The sequence below is a fragment of the Dipodomys merriami genome, unplaced genomic scaffold, assembly GCF_024711535.1.
Source record: "Dipodomys merriami isolate MVZ:Mamm:240054 unplaced genomic scaffold, mDipMer1.0.p SCAF_21, whole genome shotgun sequence".
NCBI classification, from domain to species: domain Eukaryota; kingdom Metazoa; phylum Chordata; class Mammalia; order Rodentia; family Heteromyidae; genus Dipodomys; species Dipodomys merriami.
The window spans coordinates 4,447,768-4,463,250 of record NW_027203493.1 but is presented as its reverse complement, the minus strand read 5'-3'; the positions used below and the strand labels follow the sequence as shown (position 1 = coordinate 4,463,250).

Here is a 15,483-nt window from a genome sequence, read left to right as displayed (position 1 = left end):
ATTTTCTGTCTCTATACTTAAGAATGTCAAAATTTCACAAGAAATAATGAACAGATATTATAAGTGTATTTCAAGAAAAAATCTGGATGCCTTGGTGCCAAGAAAATAAACTCTAAGAGTACTCATTAATCTTCTTAGGGTTTTGTTATGGATGGATATACTCCAAACATATTCAAAATATGTGAAGCTTAGCCTATGAAATTACAATGTATGTCTTTTGGAAGCATTGCTCTTTTTCAGAAATAATCATCTTTTAGTTTCAAGATCATATATGGGGTTATTTTTGAATACTACATTATGAAGGAAAAGATCCATTTGGTCTACAAATATATTTTTGTGGACTGGATATCATTTGCAAAGTATTCTTTCATTTCTTCTCAGGAAAGATCCCTCGCAGAAATGGACCCACAGAACCGCACAACACCCACTGAATTCATTCTTTGGGGAGTCACAAGGCGGCCGGAGTTGCAGCTCCCCCTTTTTGGGGTCTTCTTCATCATCTACATAGTCACAGTGGTGGGAAACTTGGGCATGATCATTCTAACCAAGCTGGACACCCACTTACACACACCTATGTACTTTTTCATCAGACACCTGGCTTTCATTGATCTTGGCAATTCCACTGTCATCTGCCCAAAGATGTTGGTGAACTTTGTGGTGGATCAAAATACCATTTCCTATTATGCCTGTGCCACACAGCTGGCTTTCTTCCTGCTGTTTATTATCAGTGAATTTTTCATCTTGTCCTCCATGGCTTATGACCGCTATGTGGCCATCTGTAACCCTCTGCTCTACAGTGTCATCATGTCTCAGAGGCTCTGTTGTGTGCTGGCGGGCATGTCATATCTGTACAGTATGTTTCAAGCTCTGTTGTTTACTATTAAGATTTTTACCTTGACCTTCTGTGGCTCTAATATCATTAGTCATTTCTACTGTGATGATGTTCCTCTATTACCTATGTTGTGCTCAAATGTCAGGGAAATACAATTCTTGATCATAGCATTTTCATCATTTAACTTGATCTCCTCCCTCCTCATAGTCCTAGTATCTTACATTCTGATTCTGTTGGCTGTAAGTAGAATGAATTCTGCAGAAGGGAGGAAAAAAGCTTTCTCCACGTGTGGTTCTCATCTAACAGTGGTGTTTGTGTTCTATGGGACTCTGTTCTTCATGTACTTACAACCCAAATCAACTGACTCTTTTGAAACTGATAAAGTAGCCTCTGTGTTTTACACGTTGATCATCCCAATGCTTAACCCTTTGATCTACAGCTTAAGGAACAAAGAGGTTAAAAACGCCTTCCACAGGGTCTTTAAGAATCTGTGTAATTTGCATATTTAATATTCAGTATGGGATATTTATTTTAATAAAGTATGCTACTGATAAAGGCTACTTCACAATATCTGCTTGTTTGTGTTTGCATTTAAGATATGCAACTTAAACTTTCATGTATTTTTCCTTTCTACTCTTTCTCTTTCATAGTTCTTCTCTTTTCCTTCCTTTTGTCTCTCTCCTTTTCTAGTAAAAGTCCCTGGAAGCTGCTTTCTTTGCCTATCTATCTAATTTATCTAATAGGCTTATGTACCAAAGCTATACAGCTAGAGTTTAGATTCTCCAATTATACTTAACTGCTTGCTTGTAACTTTTGATCAATTCATATCCACTACCAATACCATATATTGAACATTCCTTACTCTTTATTTTTTAATTATAGTTTTATTATCTTTAAGCAGTTGTACAATTGGTTGCTATTCAACATGCCAGCGTACGAATACAATATCTACTCTATTTTCATTCATTTTTACTTTTTTTATTCTGTATTTATCAACAACCACACAGATTAATACTCTATCTTCATCAAACATTATATAGCACCACTTGGAATCATCTGTGTTATCACAATTGGCAGGCTCTACTTAAAGCTGAAAAATGCTATATATCTATATACATATATATTTATGAATAAATATAAATACATTTATGAAAGTGATATATGATTTCTTAGGTCATCTGCTGAATTGGTTTCATAAGTACTGCTGCAATAAACATTGGGTTAAATTATCTTTATGAAGTAATGATATTTGGGGTGCATATATTCAGAGGAAGATTGCTAAATAATGTTGAATATTTTATAATGTATTCGCTATCATCATAATTTTCTAAGCAGGTCATGAGTTCAATGACAATAGCGTTAGTTCTCTTTGAAACAGTGTCTCATGTTCTTCAGCCCAGTGGTTGACTTAGATGATAATACATTTTCCTCCAATAAACTTAGATTACTGTGGTGCACGATCATTCCTGGACTAATTTTTTAAACATATTACTTTAGGGCTTGGAAGCTGACTCAGTGGTAGAGTACTTGCCTACATGCATGAGGCCCTGGATTTGATTCCTCAGCAACACATACGCAAAAAAATCCAGAAGTGTCCCTGTGGCTCAAGTGGTAGAGTGCTAGCCTTGAGTTGAACAGCTGAGGGACAATGCCCAGGCCCAGGGTTCAGGCCCCACAACTGACAAAAAAAGTTACTTTAAAGCATTAGAAATGTATAAAGACTATTTGTTTTATAAAAATTGTTAATTGGCTTATTTATTTTAAAAAATCTTTTTTCCTTTTTCATTTGTTGTTTTTGTAAAAGGGATGTATAGAGGGGTTACAGCTATATAAGTCAGGTAAGGAGTACATTTCTTTTTGAAAAGTTTCGTCCTTTCCTTCACTTTCTCAGTTTTCCCCCTTCCCATCAACACCCACACACCAATTGTATAGCTCATTTTCAATAGTGTCTAGTTTCACAGCAACAGTTGTCCATCCTTTGTCCCTCCATTTCAATATTCCCCCTTGTGCCCTCCCCAAATAGATCAACCTACAAACAAGACAAAAGGTACAGAAAACAAAAACAGTGACAAAAAGAGAAAGAAAGGGAAAAAAAAACAAAATAACAAAAGAAGTGTTTCTGTTTGTGGGAGTTCATTTCCATAGATATCATTTTATGTGACCATATGCACATAGCTACTGAGACTTTTGATCTTCTCCTAAGAATATCCTCCTTTGATCTCACTGTATCAATGTCCAGAGTCCTGTATAATTTATCTATCCTGTCCAAGTGTATTTTTTATCTTTTACCATTAATATGCTTACTTGTAGATTTATAGTCACAGTCTATTTACAAGAAATGATGGAGACCAAACAACCTATGTTTCTTTGAGTCTGGCTTAGTTCATTTAATAAAATTTTTCTGAGATTTTTCTTTTCTTTACAAATGATAGAATATCAGTCTTTCTGATGGAAGCATGGACTTCCATTGCATATATATATATATATATATATGATATATATGATATAAGATATATATAAGAGATATAGATAGATAGATAGATAGATAGATAGATAGATAGATAGATAGATAGATAGATAGATACATTTTCTTGATTCTTTCATCATTGAGAGGCATCTGGGTTGATTACATATAATATAGAGACTCCCACAAAGACTAAACCAAAGACTAAACATAGAGCTTTCCTTACCCAGCAATTCCAGTCCTGGGCCTTTATCTAATAGACCACAAACCAGGCCACATTAAAGCTACCAGCACAACCATGTTCATTGCAGCAATTTTTATAATAAGCAGTCTTTAAAAATGGAATACCAGTCAAAAGAAATAATCAATTAAACTTTATTAAAATTTCACAGTTCTTGGCAAATGAAGAAACAATAAAAATCAAAGCAAATCATAAAATAGGAGAACATAGCTGTACTGCATTTAACCACAAAAGATCCCACATCCTGAAGTTTGCTAGTTGTTATGTCAAGGTGTATCAAATATTGAGAGTTTCACTATGGCATTTTACTCATGCATATACTGTAAGTTGTCTGTGAATGAAGCTATATACATGCTTAAATTAAAAATCTTCTCCCCTTAGTTTTTGTTTAGAATGAAAATATCACTGCTGTGCACTATTGATAACAATAGCAACACAGAAGGATGTCTATTCTCCTCAGAAGTACATATTTTGGAATTTAACATCCCACATGAATGAATATCACAGTCACTTGAAATCAGCCTATCTTCTTATGCCATGAGTTGAAAAGGAAAAAAAAAGTACAGCTTTTTCAAAAATTTAATTTTGTTGTAAAGATGATGTACAGAGAGGTTACAGTTACATATGTAATGTAATGAGTACATTTCTTGTCAAAAATTGTTATCCTACCTTCATTTTTCTTCCATCTTTCCTCTTCCCCTGACTCCGCCCCCTCACTCCACAAGTTGTAAAGTTTATTTCCAACCTGTAAAACAACAGTTTTTACAGAGGATTTTGATGGTGTTAGTGACAGGAAAGAAAAAAAGAGATTTTATATTTAATGTATTTCTAGTATGTTGCTCACCCTTGCCCTGTCAAGCGTGACCTAGAAAATGCATATTTGTGCAACAATTGGAGAAAATATTCACTTTAATAAACAAGTTTATTATTTTAGGTAGTCATTTAGAGAGGTTTCATCTTAACATCTGAGGTTTTTTGTGTACAATGCATCTTGATCAATGTCATCCCTTCATGGGGCTTGAACTCTGGGGTTTGATGCTGTCCTTCAGCTCTTCAGCTAAAGACGAGCACTCTACCACTTGAGCCACAGCACCACTTCTGGTTTTCTGGTGGTTTATTGGAGATAAGAGTCTCATGGACTTTCCTGCCTGGGCTGGCTTTGAACCACTCTCCTCAGATCTCAGGCTCCTGAATAGCTAGCATTACAGGCGTCAGTCACTGGTGCCGGCTAGTTTTATTTTTTAACAACTGAGTTTTGTTCAAACTTCAAACACACAAAAAGTAAATAATATCACTTCTTTTAATTTCCAAAAGCCAGTGCAATACTATTTACATGTTTACTAACCTAAAATATTTTTAAAATGATGAGGATTTATGAAGTTATGCAATCAAGCAATATATCACAGAACTGAACCAGTAGGCAAATTAAGCTTATATTTGTGCCAACATTTGTACTCATTGGCACAAACAAAAGCAGCTGAGTTGTAAACCTCTAAGCCAAATAGGATTAGATAGCAAGACCCTGTCTCCACAAAACAAGCATTAAAAAATAAACCTGTTAAATGACTTGAAGCTCCTTCTTATTTTCTTTTTAAACTGGAAAGCATATGAAGGAGAGTTTTGGAGATAGACATGGATTAGAAATTCCACCGATTCCAACATTCCAACATGGTGTCATTACACATATGAATCTATGATTTTTAAGAAGATATTTTAGGAATGTCATATTATAAACTCTGTGTGTGTGTGTGTGTGTGTGTGTGTGTGTGTGTGTGTGTGTGTGTGTGTGTGTGTGTGTGTGTGTGTAGTTATATATAACCCACTTCTTTTTCGCTAGGTTATGGATGCCTAAAGAGGAAGAAAAGAAGAAAAGAAGTCAAATAATCTAAGATGTAATCTCAGTGATAGTAAAAAAAAACCTCGTAGTTACTCATACAAATTTTACCTATGTTTAAATTTTAAGATATATTTTAAACATAAAGTCAAATATCAGATATAGTATTACCTTCATTTCTGAGAAAACACATTTTAAAATCTCATGCAAAAGGGTTACAGCTTTATATCTCTAAAAGTATTCATGAACTCTTGTAACTATTCAATTCTCTGAAATTCAAAACATATATCTGAAGATAGATAGATATCAGGATATTCATATATGTGTGTGTGTGTGTATGTATTTATTTAAATGTCACTGGCCTCGAATCTCAGGAGAATTGAATTTTAAGTTCTATTTTTTGGAAATAAAATTGTTCAGTGTACCAGTCACTTCAATATCTAGTCTTGTTTCTTCTAGTGAACAATGACTATTAAGAAAACAATCATTTCTGATACATGGAAAGAAGAATCCCTTGCATTCATATGTGTTCTTGTGAACACTGGCCAGGGGAATGCTGCAGAATTGAACACTGGCGGGAACTCAGCATGACAGGTGTTTCAATTCCATGGCACTTTTCGCAGCATCCTTCACCTCTTTGTTCCTAAGACTGTAAATCATGGGGTTTAACATGGGGATCACGAGTGTGTAGAACACAGACACCACTTTCTCTTGTTCGACCGAGTACTGGGAGCTTGGCTGGATGTAATTAAAGCTCAAGGTACCATAAAATACGGTCACAGCCAACAAGTGAGAGGCACAAGTGGAGAAGGCTTTCTGTCTGCCTGAAGCGGAGCGGATCCTCAGAATGGCAGCAGCAATAAATAGGTAAGAAATGATCACAATCAAGAAAGTGCCCAAGGCAATGACTCCAGAGAAGGTTAAAAGCAGAAATTCATTCATGGATGTGTCAGAGCAAGCCAGTTTTAGCAAGGGAGGAATATCGCAGAAAAAGTGGCTCACGACATTAGGTCCACAAAAGGACAATCTCCCCAAGCTGATGGTGTGTGTCAATGAGTTGATTATCCCACCTAGACATGACCCAACGACCAGCACAGCACACTTGCTCTTAGACATAGCCACGGTATAAAGCAAAGGGTTCGCGATGGCCACGTAACGATCGTAAGCCATCACCGACAACAAGAAGCCTTCGGTGGTAATGAATATCCCAAAAAACAGATGCTGTACTATGCAAGCAGAGAAGAAGATGGTGCCCTTCACCGCCATCAAGTTGGCCAGCATTTTGGGGGCTATAACTGATGAGTAGCAGGCATCCACACATGAAAGGCAGCTGAGGAAAAAGTACATAGGCGTGTGGAGTTTGGGGGTGATTTGGATCAGCAGCATCATGCCCAGATTCCCTACCAAGGTAATGCCATAGATGGCCAGGAACAGGACGAACAGCATGACCTTCAGTTCCGCACGATCTGTCAATCCCAGCAGAATAAACTCAGAAACGACCGTCAAATTCTCCTCTGCCATTTACCTTTTTTTCCCCTAAAATCTGAAGTGGACAAGAAAGGGATTTGAGTGTGCACAGAAGGATCGAACATTTATTAAAATCATAAACATTTGTGTCATTAGATAAACCTAGATTACTTGGCTGAACCAAAACCTTCTCATTTGAAGTGTGAGGAATGTGACTATCATGTCTCTTGTATGTGTAGGTGTTTGTGTATGGGTGCCTGTGTTTGTGCACACACATGCACAGGTACTCAGCTCAAACCTGGGGACAGGGCCCTGTCAGTTAGTTTTTGTTGTTGTTGTTATTCAAGGCTGGTTTTCTACCACTTCAACCATAGCTTAACTTCTGGCTTTCTTTGACTGATTACTTAGGGAAAAAAGTCTCAGACTTTTCTGCCTGGGCTGGCTTTGCGTTGAATGATAGATTCTCAGATCTCTCCCTCCGTGAGTAGGTAGGATTGCAGAAATGAGCTACCAGCACCTGGCTATATCATCTCTTGATTATTTTTTCTGTGGTAGGTTTGATTCAATTCCATTATGAAATACATTAAAGACATTTTTGGTTCTCAAAAATGGGGAGGGAAGAGATGGTAGGGAGAAAACAAAGGAGGAGGCAACGATGCTCAATAGGAAATGTACTCATTACTTTGCTCATGTAACGGTAACCCCTCTGTACAGAATTTTTATAATAAAAATGTACAAAAATGTTAGGGTGTTTAATGTTCTAAGATGAGTTACAACGATGAGGGGTGACATTGCTGCACAATTGATCTTAAGCACAGGTTTTAAATTTCATTTTTAAAAAGCAGCTGATAAGATCAAAAATTTAAAATAAAAAAAAACCAACAACTTTTCAAACAACTGGACTATAGGCTGTCATTAGTCTATGCACGTATCATGATATAACCAGAGATGAAGAAATGTTATTAGGAACAAGGACTGGCCCTTAAATATGGGTCATAACACTCTTTAAAAGGTATTCAGCAACTACTGTTTCTAAGCTCTTGTCATATTGAACACTCAGTAGACTCACCCAGCATCTTTTCTTTGTTTCAATGAAACAATTTTAGAAGACCACATAGGCTATATGATGTTTGAATAAATATACTTTACTTTTATTTTTATATAAATATGTGTGTTATATTTTATAAAAAGCAATATGCTTGTAATTGAACACAGCTCTTTCTTTTTTCCTTTCTTTTTTTGTACATTTTATTGTAAAAAATGCTGTACAGAGAGGTTACAGATAATGAGTACATTTGAGTGAGGTAATGAGTACATTTCCTACTGAGCATTGTTTATCTTTCCTTCTAGTTCTACCTCTCTCTCTTAATCTATATAGAGTCAGTTAAGAGTAGAAATGTTTTAGACATAAAAGCAGTAATAGAATATTTATTATCTGTGCAAGATTAATAATTTATTGTACTTTACTAATTTTTAAACAAAGGGATATCTATTGCAGTTCATATTCTAGTGTTTGAGCAAAAATAGGCATGTGTGAGCGAGTGTCAACTGTCTCTAACAGCACATACTCTACTGCATTTACGTCTCTGTAGAAAGTTAAGTCAGAACTCTTTTCAAGCCCTCTACCTCCCCTTGTTTACAAGAATCAATTAAATATTACTTTCTATAGGAAAATTTATCTAACTAAATTGTGTTAGTTTCCAAACTTAATTAAGGAAACATTTCTAGGTACAGAGTAGAAATTTAGTTCTGTTGCTTATTCTTAAGATACCTAACTTGATTCAACTTAAAGTGACATTGTAAACAGAATTGAACAATTGGGTATACAATTGGACGATCATGTGAGTTGATCAAATAAAAATTGTCTAAATAATGCATCAGATAAGATATAATTCAAATTAATAACAAAACACTATTTTAACAACACAAATTATAACTTACCAAAAGAAAAAAAATTGAAATCGATTTAGAAACCTCATTCTCTTATCCATGGAGTCTTACCTTTTATTTAAAAACAATTTCAGTTAGCAACAAATAGTGTTCAGGGTTATTAACTATTTTCAAAACAGAGGATTGCTTGAAGGTTAAATAGAGGTAGATACTAACAATTGACATACAATGAACACAAGAAACAAAGCAAAAGCACTGTCTTATAAGAGTATAAAAAAGAAGATAATCACAAATATATATGTATATATGTGTATATATGCATATATTATCCACTTCTAATGAGCCCCATCATAGTCAAAGCATTATCCACAGTCACAAAAGAAATCAAAGGAGGCACGATTATTCTTAAACAGTTTTTCTTAAATTCCCAAGACTCAGCTAAATTCCCAAGTGTGTAATTAATGCAAGCACTTAATTTTTTTTAAAAAGTCATGGAGTAATCTTGAATTCAGTAAGATATTATAGAAACAATAATTACAAACAAGTAACTCAGAATTGTTCATCACTTACATGACAAATAGATATTACTAGTCTGATGAAAAGCAATGCTGTAAGGCAGACAGGCATGATAAAGAGCCTGCTAAGTGCTTATTAAGGCTTATTAAGAACCAGCAAACATGCACACCCCCCACACACACACATACATGCATATTCATGAAAGGAATCCAATCTCCCAGCTGAGTTGTTGATCCAATTATTTTTTGTTTAGAATGCACAATGAGCATAGAATTAACATTACCAATGGATATAATACAGACTTTGTATTGCATGCTAAAAATAAAGAGGACTATCAAAAATGATTGGTTCGATACAGTTCTTGAAATCTTATTTACTACAGTAAGGGAAGACCAAGGGATCTGAATAAAGAGAAATGAAAAGAATCCTTATTCACAATTAATGGTATCCTATGCTTATGATACCCTAAAAATACACCAGAAGATTCAGATAGAAAGAAACTTTCAGCAAAATTACAGGATCCAAAATCAGTAGTGGGCCATGTTGTAATTCTAATTACTTAGGAGACTGGGATCTGAGGATCATACTTCAAAATCAGCCTGAACAGAAAAGTCCATAAATCTTTTTTCTTCAATTAACCAAAAAATGCTAGAAGGAGGTGTGGCCCATGTAGTAGAGCACCAACCTTGAGCAAAAACAGCCAAGCAAGAACATGATGCCTTAAATTCAACCCCCAGTTCCAGCATGCACACAAAATAAACTTGTTGTAAAGAAATTAGGAAAACATTAACAGCAGCCTCACAATTATAGATATAAGCATTTCCAAAGATTTTAAGGAGTTCTATAAGCTCTGAACTTAAAAAAATATATTAGCAGATACTGGGCTGGGAAGGTGGCTCAGTGGTAGAGTGCTTGCTTTGCATGCCTGAGGCCCTGGGTTCAATTCCTCAGCACCACATAAGCAAAAAGAAAAAAGCCGGAAGTGGTGCTGTAGCTCAAGTAGTAGAGCACTAGCCTTGAGGTGAAGAGCTGAGGGATAGATCCCAGGCCCAGAGTTCAGGCCCCATGACCGGACCCCCCCCCCAAAAAAAATATATATATATAAGCAGATACTAAGGATAGAAAGATAGCCTATGTTTGTAGATTGAAACAATAATTTTAAATAGTTATATTATTAAAAGTGATCTGCAGACTGGAGTCAAGTCCATCAAAATTACAATGACATTCCTTATAGCAATAGAAAAAAACTTGAAATTCAGAAAAAGTCCCTGAACATTCAAAGAAATCCTTAGGCCAAAGCTGTAGTATAGCAGAGTTATTGTAATAAAAATCACCATAGAAAAGACTTTCAGAGTGATGGGATACCATACAGACTCCTCAAAAATAAGCCTACATAATTAGGATCATCTGATCCTTATTGATAAAGATGCCAAAAACATACATGGAGGTTGGGGGAAAGACAGACACTTTGACAGTGCTGCCATAACTGAATATCCACATGTAGAAAACTATAACTAGGGGCTGGGAAGTGGCTCAAGTGGTAGAGCGCTAGCCTTGAGCTGAAGAGCTGAGGGACAGCGCCCAGGCCCAGAGTTCAGGCCCCACGACCGGACCCCAAAAAAAACAAAAAACAAACAAAAAAAACCCTATAACTATTATATTGTCTCCAATTGAATACAAAAATTACTTCAAGAAATAAACCAACCACCTTATTATAAGAAACTGTAAAATTACTAGAAAAAAGAAAGGGGAAACATTTCAAGGGCTAAGACCAGGCAATGCTGCTCTACCTACGACTGAAATAGCTCAGGAATTCAGATAAAGAATTGACAAATGGCATTTTATCACTATGAAAAGCTTCTGCACTGCCAAAGAAGCTATTAATACAAAAGATAGCCTAAAGAGCAGAAAGATTCTCCAGCTTTTCATTTTCTAGGAGATTAGTGTACAGAAAATATAAAAACATTAAACATTAGACGAGAACATGATCCAACCAATCATTGGGAAAATTAGTCAATTCTCAAGAGAAGAATAAATTGGTAATAAATCCATGAAACAATATTCAAAATATTTAGTCATTAGGGAAGTGTAAGTATTGTGTGCATGTGTGTGTGTGTGTGTGTGTGTGTGTGTGTGTGTGTGTGTGTGTGTGTGTGTGTGTGTGTGTATTGGTAGTTGAGCTTGAACTCAGGGTCTCATATCTCATGCTAAGCTTTTCATCCAAGGCTGGCACTCTTCCACTTCAGCCACACCTCCATGTCCTTTTCTTTTTACTGGCTTATTGACCAGGCTGACTTCAAATTAAGATCCTCAAATCCTGGCCTCCTGAGTGGCTCCTGCAGGTAGCATTTTATACACCCATTGTGCATAGCTCACACTTACCCCTCTCACTCTCACTTTCCCCATCCACTATTACTTACCAGTGTGTATTAGTGTGTATTAAGCTTCCCCTGAAAATCAAAAGCTCAAACCTTCACCAGTGGTGAGCATGGAGGACAAATTGTGGTATATTCCTGCAAAGGAATATCAGGCAGCAGAGCAAACACGGCATGGATGAACTCCAAAAGTAATACCGTACAATGTCAGATCAAGAAAATGGGTTGGAACCGGGCATGGAGGCATATGACCCAGTCTGGGCTACCCAGGTGTAGGGATAGAAAGATTACTAATTTTGTTCCCTCCATCCAATTAAGCTACATCACATCTCAAAAATAAAATAAACCAAAAGACATAAAGTTACATATTACAGTGTTTACCTTAAAACCTGAAGGACCTACATTTAATCACCAGTAATAGGAAAATAAAATGAAATGAAGAAAAGAGTAGCATTTGCTGAGTCCATTTATTGGAATAAGAGATTGGGATAGTTTACTTGCCTGACACTTGAAATTTTTATTGGGAGCATTAAGGCATGAGAAAAACCGTTCTAATGATAGATATGAAATGACAGGTTATAAAGCAGGGTACAAATTTCATTGACATTGCAATGTTCTCTGTTTAAATTAAGCATGGTTAATAAGCATAAGTGAAATAGTCCAAATTTCCTTAAGATTATGACTATGTGCAATGTAGAGTCATGTTTCACTATATAACTTTTGAATTATATTACATACGGAAATCAGAAAGAGGATGTCATTCAGTATTATGAGAGATTGTGCATTCTATCAAACAGTATAATCAACAAAGATTATACTGAATATTATCCAACAGTAGCCAGAGAGTTACTATATTGCAAAAAATGTATAATACATATATCAGACTATAATTATTTAAACTGAATATGTTACTACAATGACTACCTGCCTGCAGGAATTCCTGTACTGGACAGTTGCAACTTTAATTGTTGACTCATTGTAACTAACTTAGTAAATATTTTGCTATTGTATAGTTCTCCACAGAATTGTAAAGATAATTTGTGTTGTTTATAATCCTGTTGCTTGTCCTTCACATTATCTCACTAGGGAATGTGTAGAGTTCTAGACAATTAATAGGACTATCACTACACCAATTTTTAGGTCTCTCAAAAGACTTGAGCATAATGATCTGCATGAATGAAGTATGCAATTCCTCAGGGAATACCAAGAAGGGGAAAGGAAACCATAAATTCTTCCTAGTCAAAGAAAAAAACATGAATGACAAGAGGAAAGAAAGATTTTCTTCAACAGTAAGTAGATAGTACGAGTTCTCTTTGATTTTGATGATCACCTTGGTCTGGATAATTTCTCATTAGTTCTAACATCATTGTAAATACGTTTATAGTAACTGTGATGATTCTTTCCAATACATCATAAAACCATCTTTATTCCAACTTTTACAAATTGAAATTACCTGAAGGATTTTGATGATATTGGGGGGAAAAAAACTAAACAAAATCTAATTTATTTTCAAGAACTGATAGTAAGGAGAAAATGATGTAAGGTTGTTATCACTCAAGATGCATTGTATTTATCAACTGATTTGTTGAACATTAACCACTTTGTACATCTATTAAAGAGTATAAAACTATAAAGAAAAACAATTTTATCACCAGCTACCCTCCAACAGTTATTGTCTCTGCAGTAGACAACAAAGTAACAAAACAGAGCAACAGAAGGTGATCTACAAACATAAAAAATGTGAGATGTGACTCACTCCAGCCAGCCTGTCCTTAGGAATTTATCTTCTATTGCTAAAAAGAGCCCTTGGAAATAACTTTGTATGATTGAAAGTAATATTGAAAATTGATTAACTTAAAAGAGTTGTTTAGAATGTAAACATATAAAGTATATGCAAATGATTATATATTATATATGTGGTTAAATAAAATATTATTGTATATTTTATTTATGTGCATATTAACATAATAAATTTTCATATATATAGTATATATATATAGTACAGTATATTTTGTATATAGATTTTTAATTTACACACACATTTATATGTATCACATATATTACATATATTTATTTATGAATATACATTTGTTTCATTAAATATATGTATTTTATATCCACTTGTTATATATAGCATACTTCAATCATATCTATCCCTTGTCATATTTTTCTTTTCCTCTATCACTCTTCAGTGTGTCTTCCCTAAAACAACACCCTTTTATTATCATGCCTGACACTGATGATGATAATGATAACAATGATGTCTAGTTTTCACACACCGTCCTTTCATATTTCTTTTTAAAATCATCTTTAAGTAGTTGTACAAAGGAGATGTCATTCATCAAAGCAATTTACAAATACAATGTATCTTGATCAGTATCGCCCCTTTCAACATTCTCACCCATCCTTCCCTTACTCTCTTCCCTCATTCTTCTTAATTTTATAGAATACATATTGGTTTCTTAGCTGTATTCTCCCATCTTTTTTCTCTTCATTTGTCAACCCCTAGCCCCTTGACCCCATTCACCCTTTTAGAGTGCCTTCTTCCTGGTGTTTATTTTGCTAAACATTGACTTTGCCTTTCTAAGCAACTCTGTATCTCCTTATCCCTGAACAATACTCACTGTCTTGTGCATCTGTTCCACATCTTCTCGTGTCCAAGTCTGAATCCTTGGTTTGACAGTTGCAAATAGTGTTAGAATTACAGTTGTCATTCTTGTACGCTAAAGACTCTTCTTAATTCCTCTATCAATCACAAGTGGAGAAATTTTCTCCCCAATATTATGAATAAAAATTGACTTTCTACCTGCAAATAGAAGTTGATGCAAAAGGAAAGCTAAAACAAAAAACAAAGAACAAAGAAAACAACAACAACAACAACAAAAACCAACCTCCCTCTTGCTTCTTCCTAGAAGAGGCAATCACTGGACTATAAAAATGGGCCAACAGAACCTCACAACACCCACTGAATTCATTCTTTTGGGAGTCACCAGGCAGCCAGAGTTGCAGTTTCCCCTTTTTGGGGTCTTCCTCCTTATCTATGCAGTGACAGTGGTGGGAAACCTGGGCATGATCATTCTAACCAAGCTGGACTCCCGTCTACACACACCTATGTACTTTTTCATCAGACACCTGGCTTTCATCGATCTTGGCAATTCCACAGTCATTTGTCCCAAGATGTTGGTAAATTTTATTGTGGATCAAAATACCATTTCCTATTATGCTTGTGCCACCCAGATGGCCTTCTTCATTATGTTCATTGTCAGTGAACTGTCAGTCTTGTCAGCCATGGCCTATGACCGCTATGTGGCCATCTGTAACCCTCTGCTGTACCATGTCATCATGTCTCAGAGGCTCTGTCGTGTGCTGGTGGGCATCCCATACCTCTACAGTGCCTTTCAGGCTTTGTTGTTCCCTATTAAGTATTTTACCTTGACCTTCTGCGGCTCTAATGTCATCAGTCATTTCTACTGTGATGTGGTCCCCCTATTGCCTTTGATCTGCACACGCGTGAGAGAAACAGAGTTGTTGACAGTACTGTTCTCGGCATTTAACTTAATCTCCTCTCTTTCAGTAGTTCTTTTATCTTACCTGCTGATTTTGTGGACTGTGTGTCAAATGCGTTCTGCAGAGGGAAGAAAGAAAGCTTTCTCCACGTGTGGTTCTCACTTGACAGTGGTGGTGGTGTTCTATGGGACTCTAATCTTCATGTACGTGCAGCCCAAATCCATGCACTCCAGTGACATTGATAAAGTAGCCTCTGTGTTTTACACCTTAGTGATCCCCATGCTCAACCCCTTGATCTACAGCTTAAGGAACAAGGAGGTAAAAAATGCTTTCCATAGAGTCTTTAAATATCCTTGA

General features: G+C 35.7%; 3 protein-coding genes across 3 annotated transcripts; 2 read left to right on the top strand and 1 right to left on the bottom strand.

Moving 5' to 3' along the window:
* The first annotated feature begins 393 nt into the window (after positions 1-393).
* Positions 394-1,341, top strand: LOC138833594 (olfactory receptor 8K5-like). Its single transcript, XM_070031875.1, has one exon. It carries the CDS (start codon positions 400-402, stop codon positions 1,339-1,341), a length of 942 nt encoding a protein of 313 aa, XP_069887976.1. The 5' UTR covers positions 394-399.
* Positions 1,342-5,953: 4,612 nt separating this feature from the next.
* On the bottom strand, positions 5,954-6,892 carry Or5j2 (olfactory receptor family 5 subfamily J member 2). The gene has a single exon (XM_070031873.1). It carries the CDS (start codon positions 6,890-6,892, stop codon positions 5,954-5,956), a length of 939 nt encoding a protein of 312 aa, XP_069887974.1.
* A 7,664-nt stretch (positions 6,893-14,556) lies between these two features.
* Positions 14,557-15,483, top strand: LOC138834153 (olfactory receptor 8K5-like). The gene has a single exon (XM_070032910.1). It carries the CDS (start codon positions 14,557-14,559, stop codon positions 15,481-15,483), a length of 927 nt encoding a protein of 308 aa, XP_069889011.1.

Excerpts from the sequence above, each read along its gene's own strand:
- LOC138833594 (XM_070031875.1), top strand. The coding sequence starts at position 400 with ATGGACCCACAGAACCGCACAACACCCACTGAATTCATTCTTTGGGGA.
- LOC138834153 (XM_070032910.1), top strand. The coding sequence starts at position 14,557 with ATGGGCCAACAGAACCTCACAACACCCACTGAATTCATTCTTTTGGGA.
- Or5j2 (XM_070031873.1), bottom strand. The coding sequence starts at position 6,892 with ATGGCAGAGGAGAATTTGACGGTCGTTTCTGAGTTTATTCTGCTGGGA.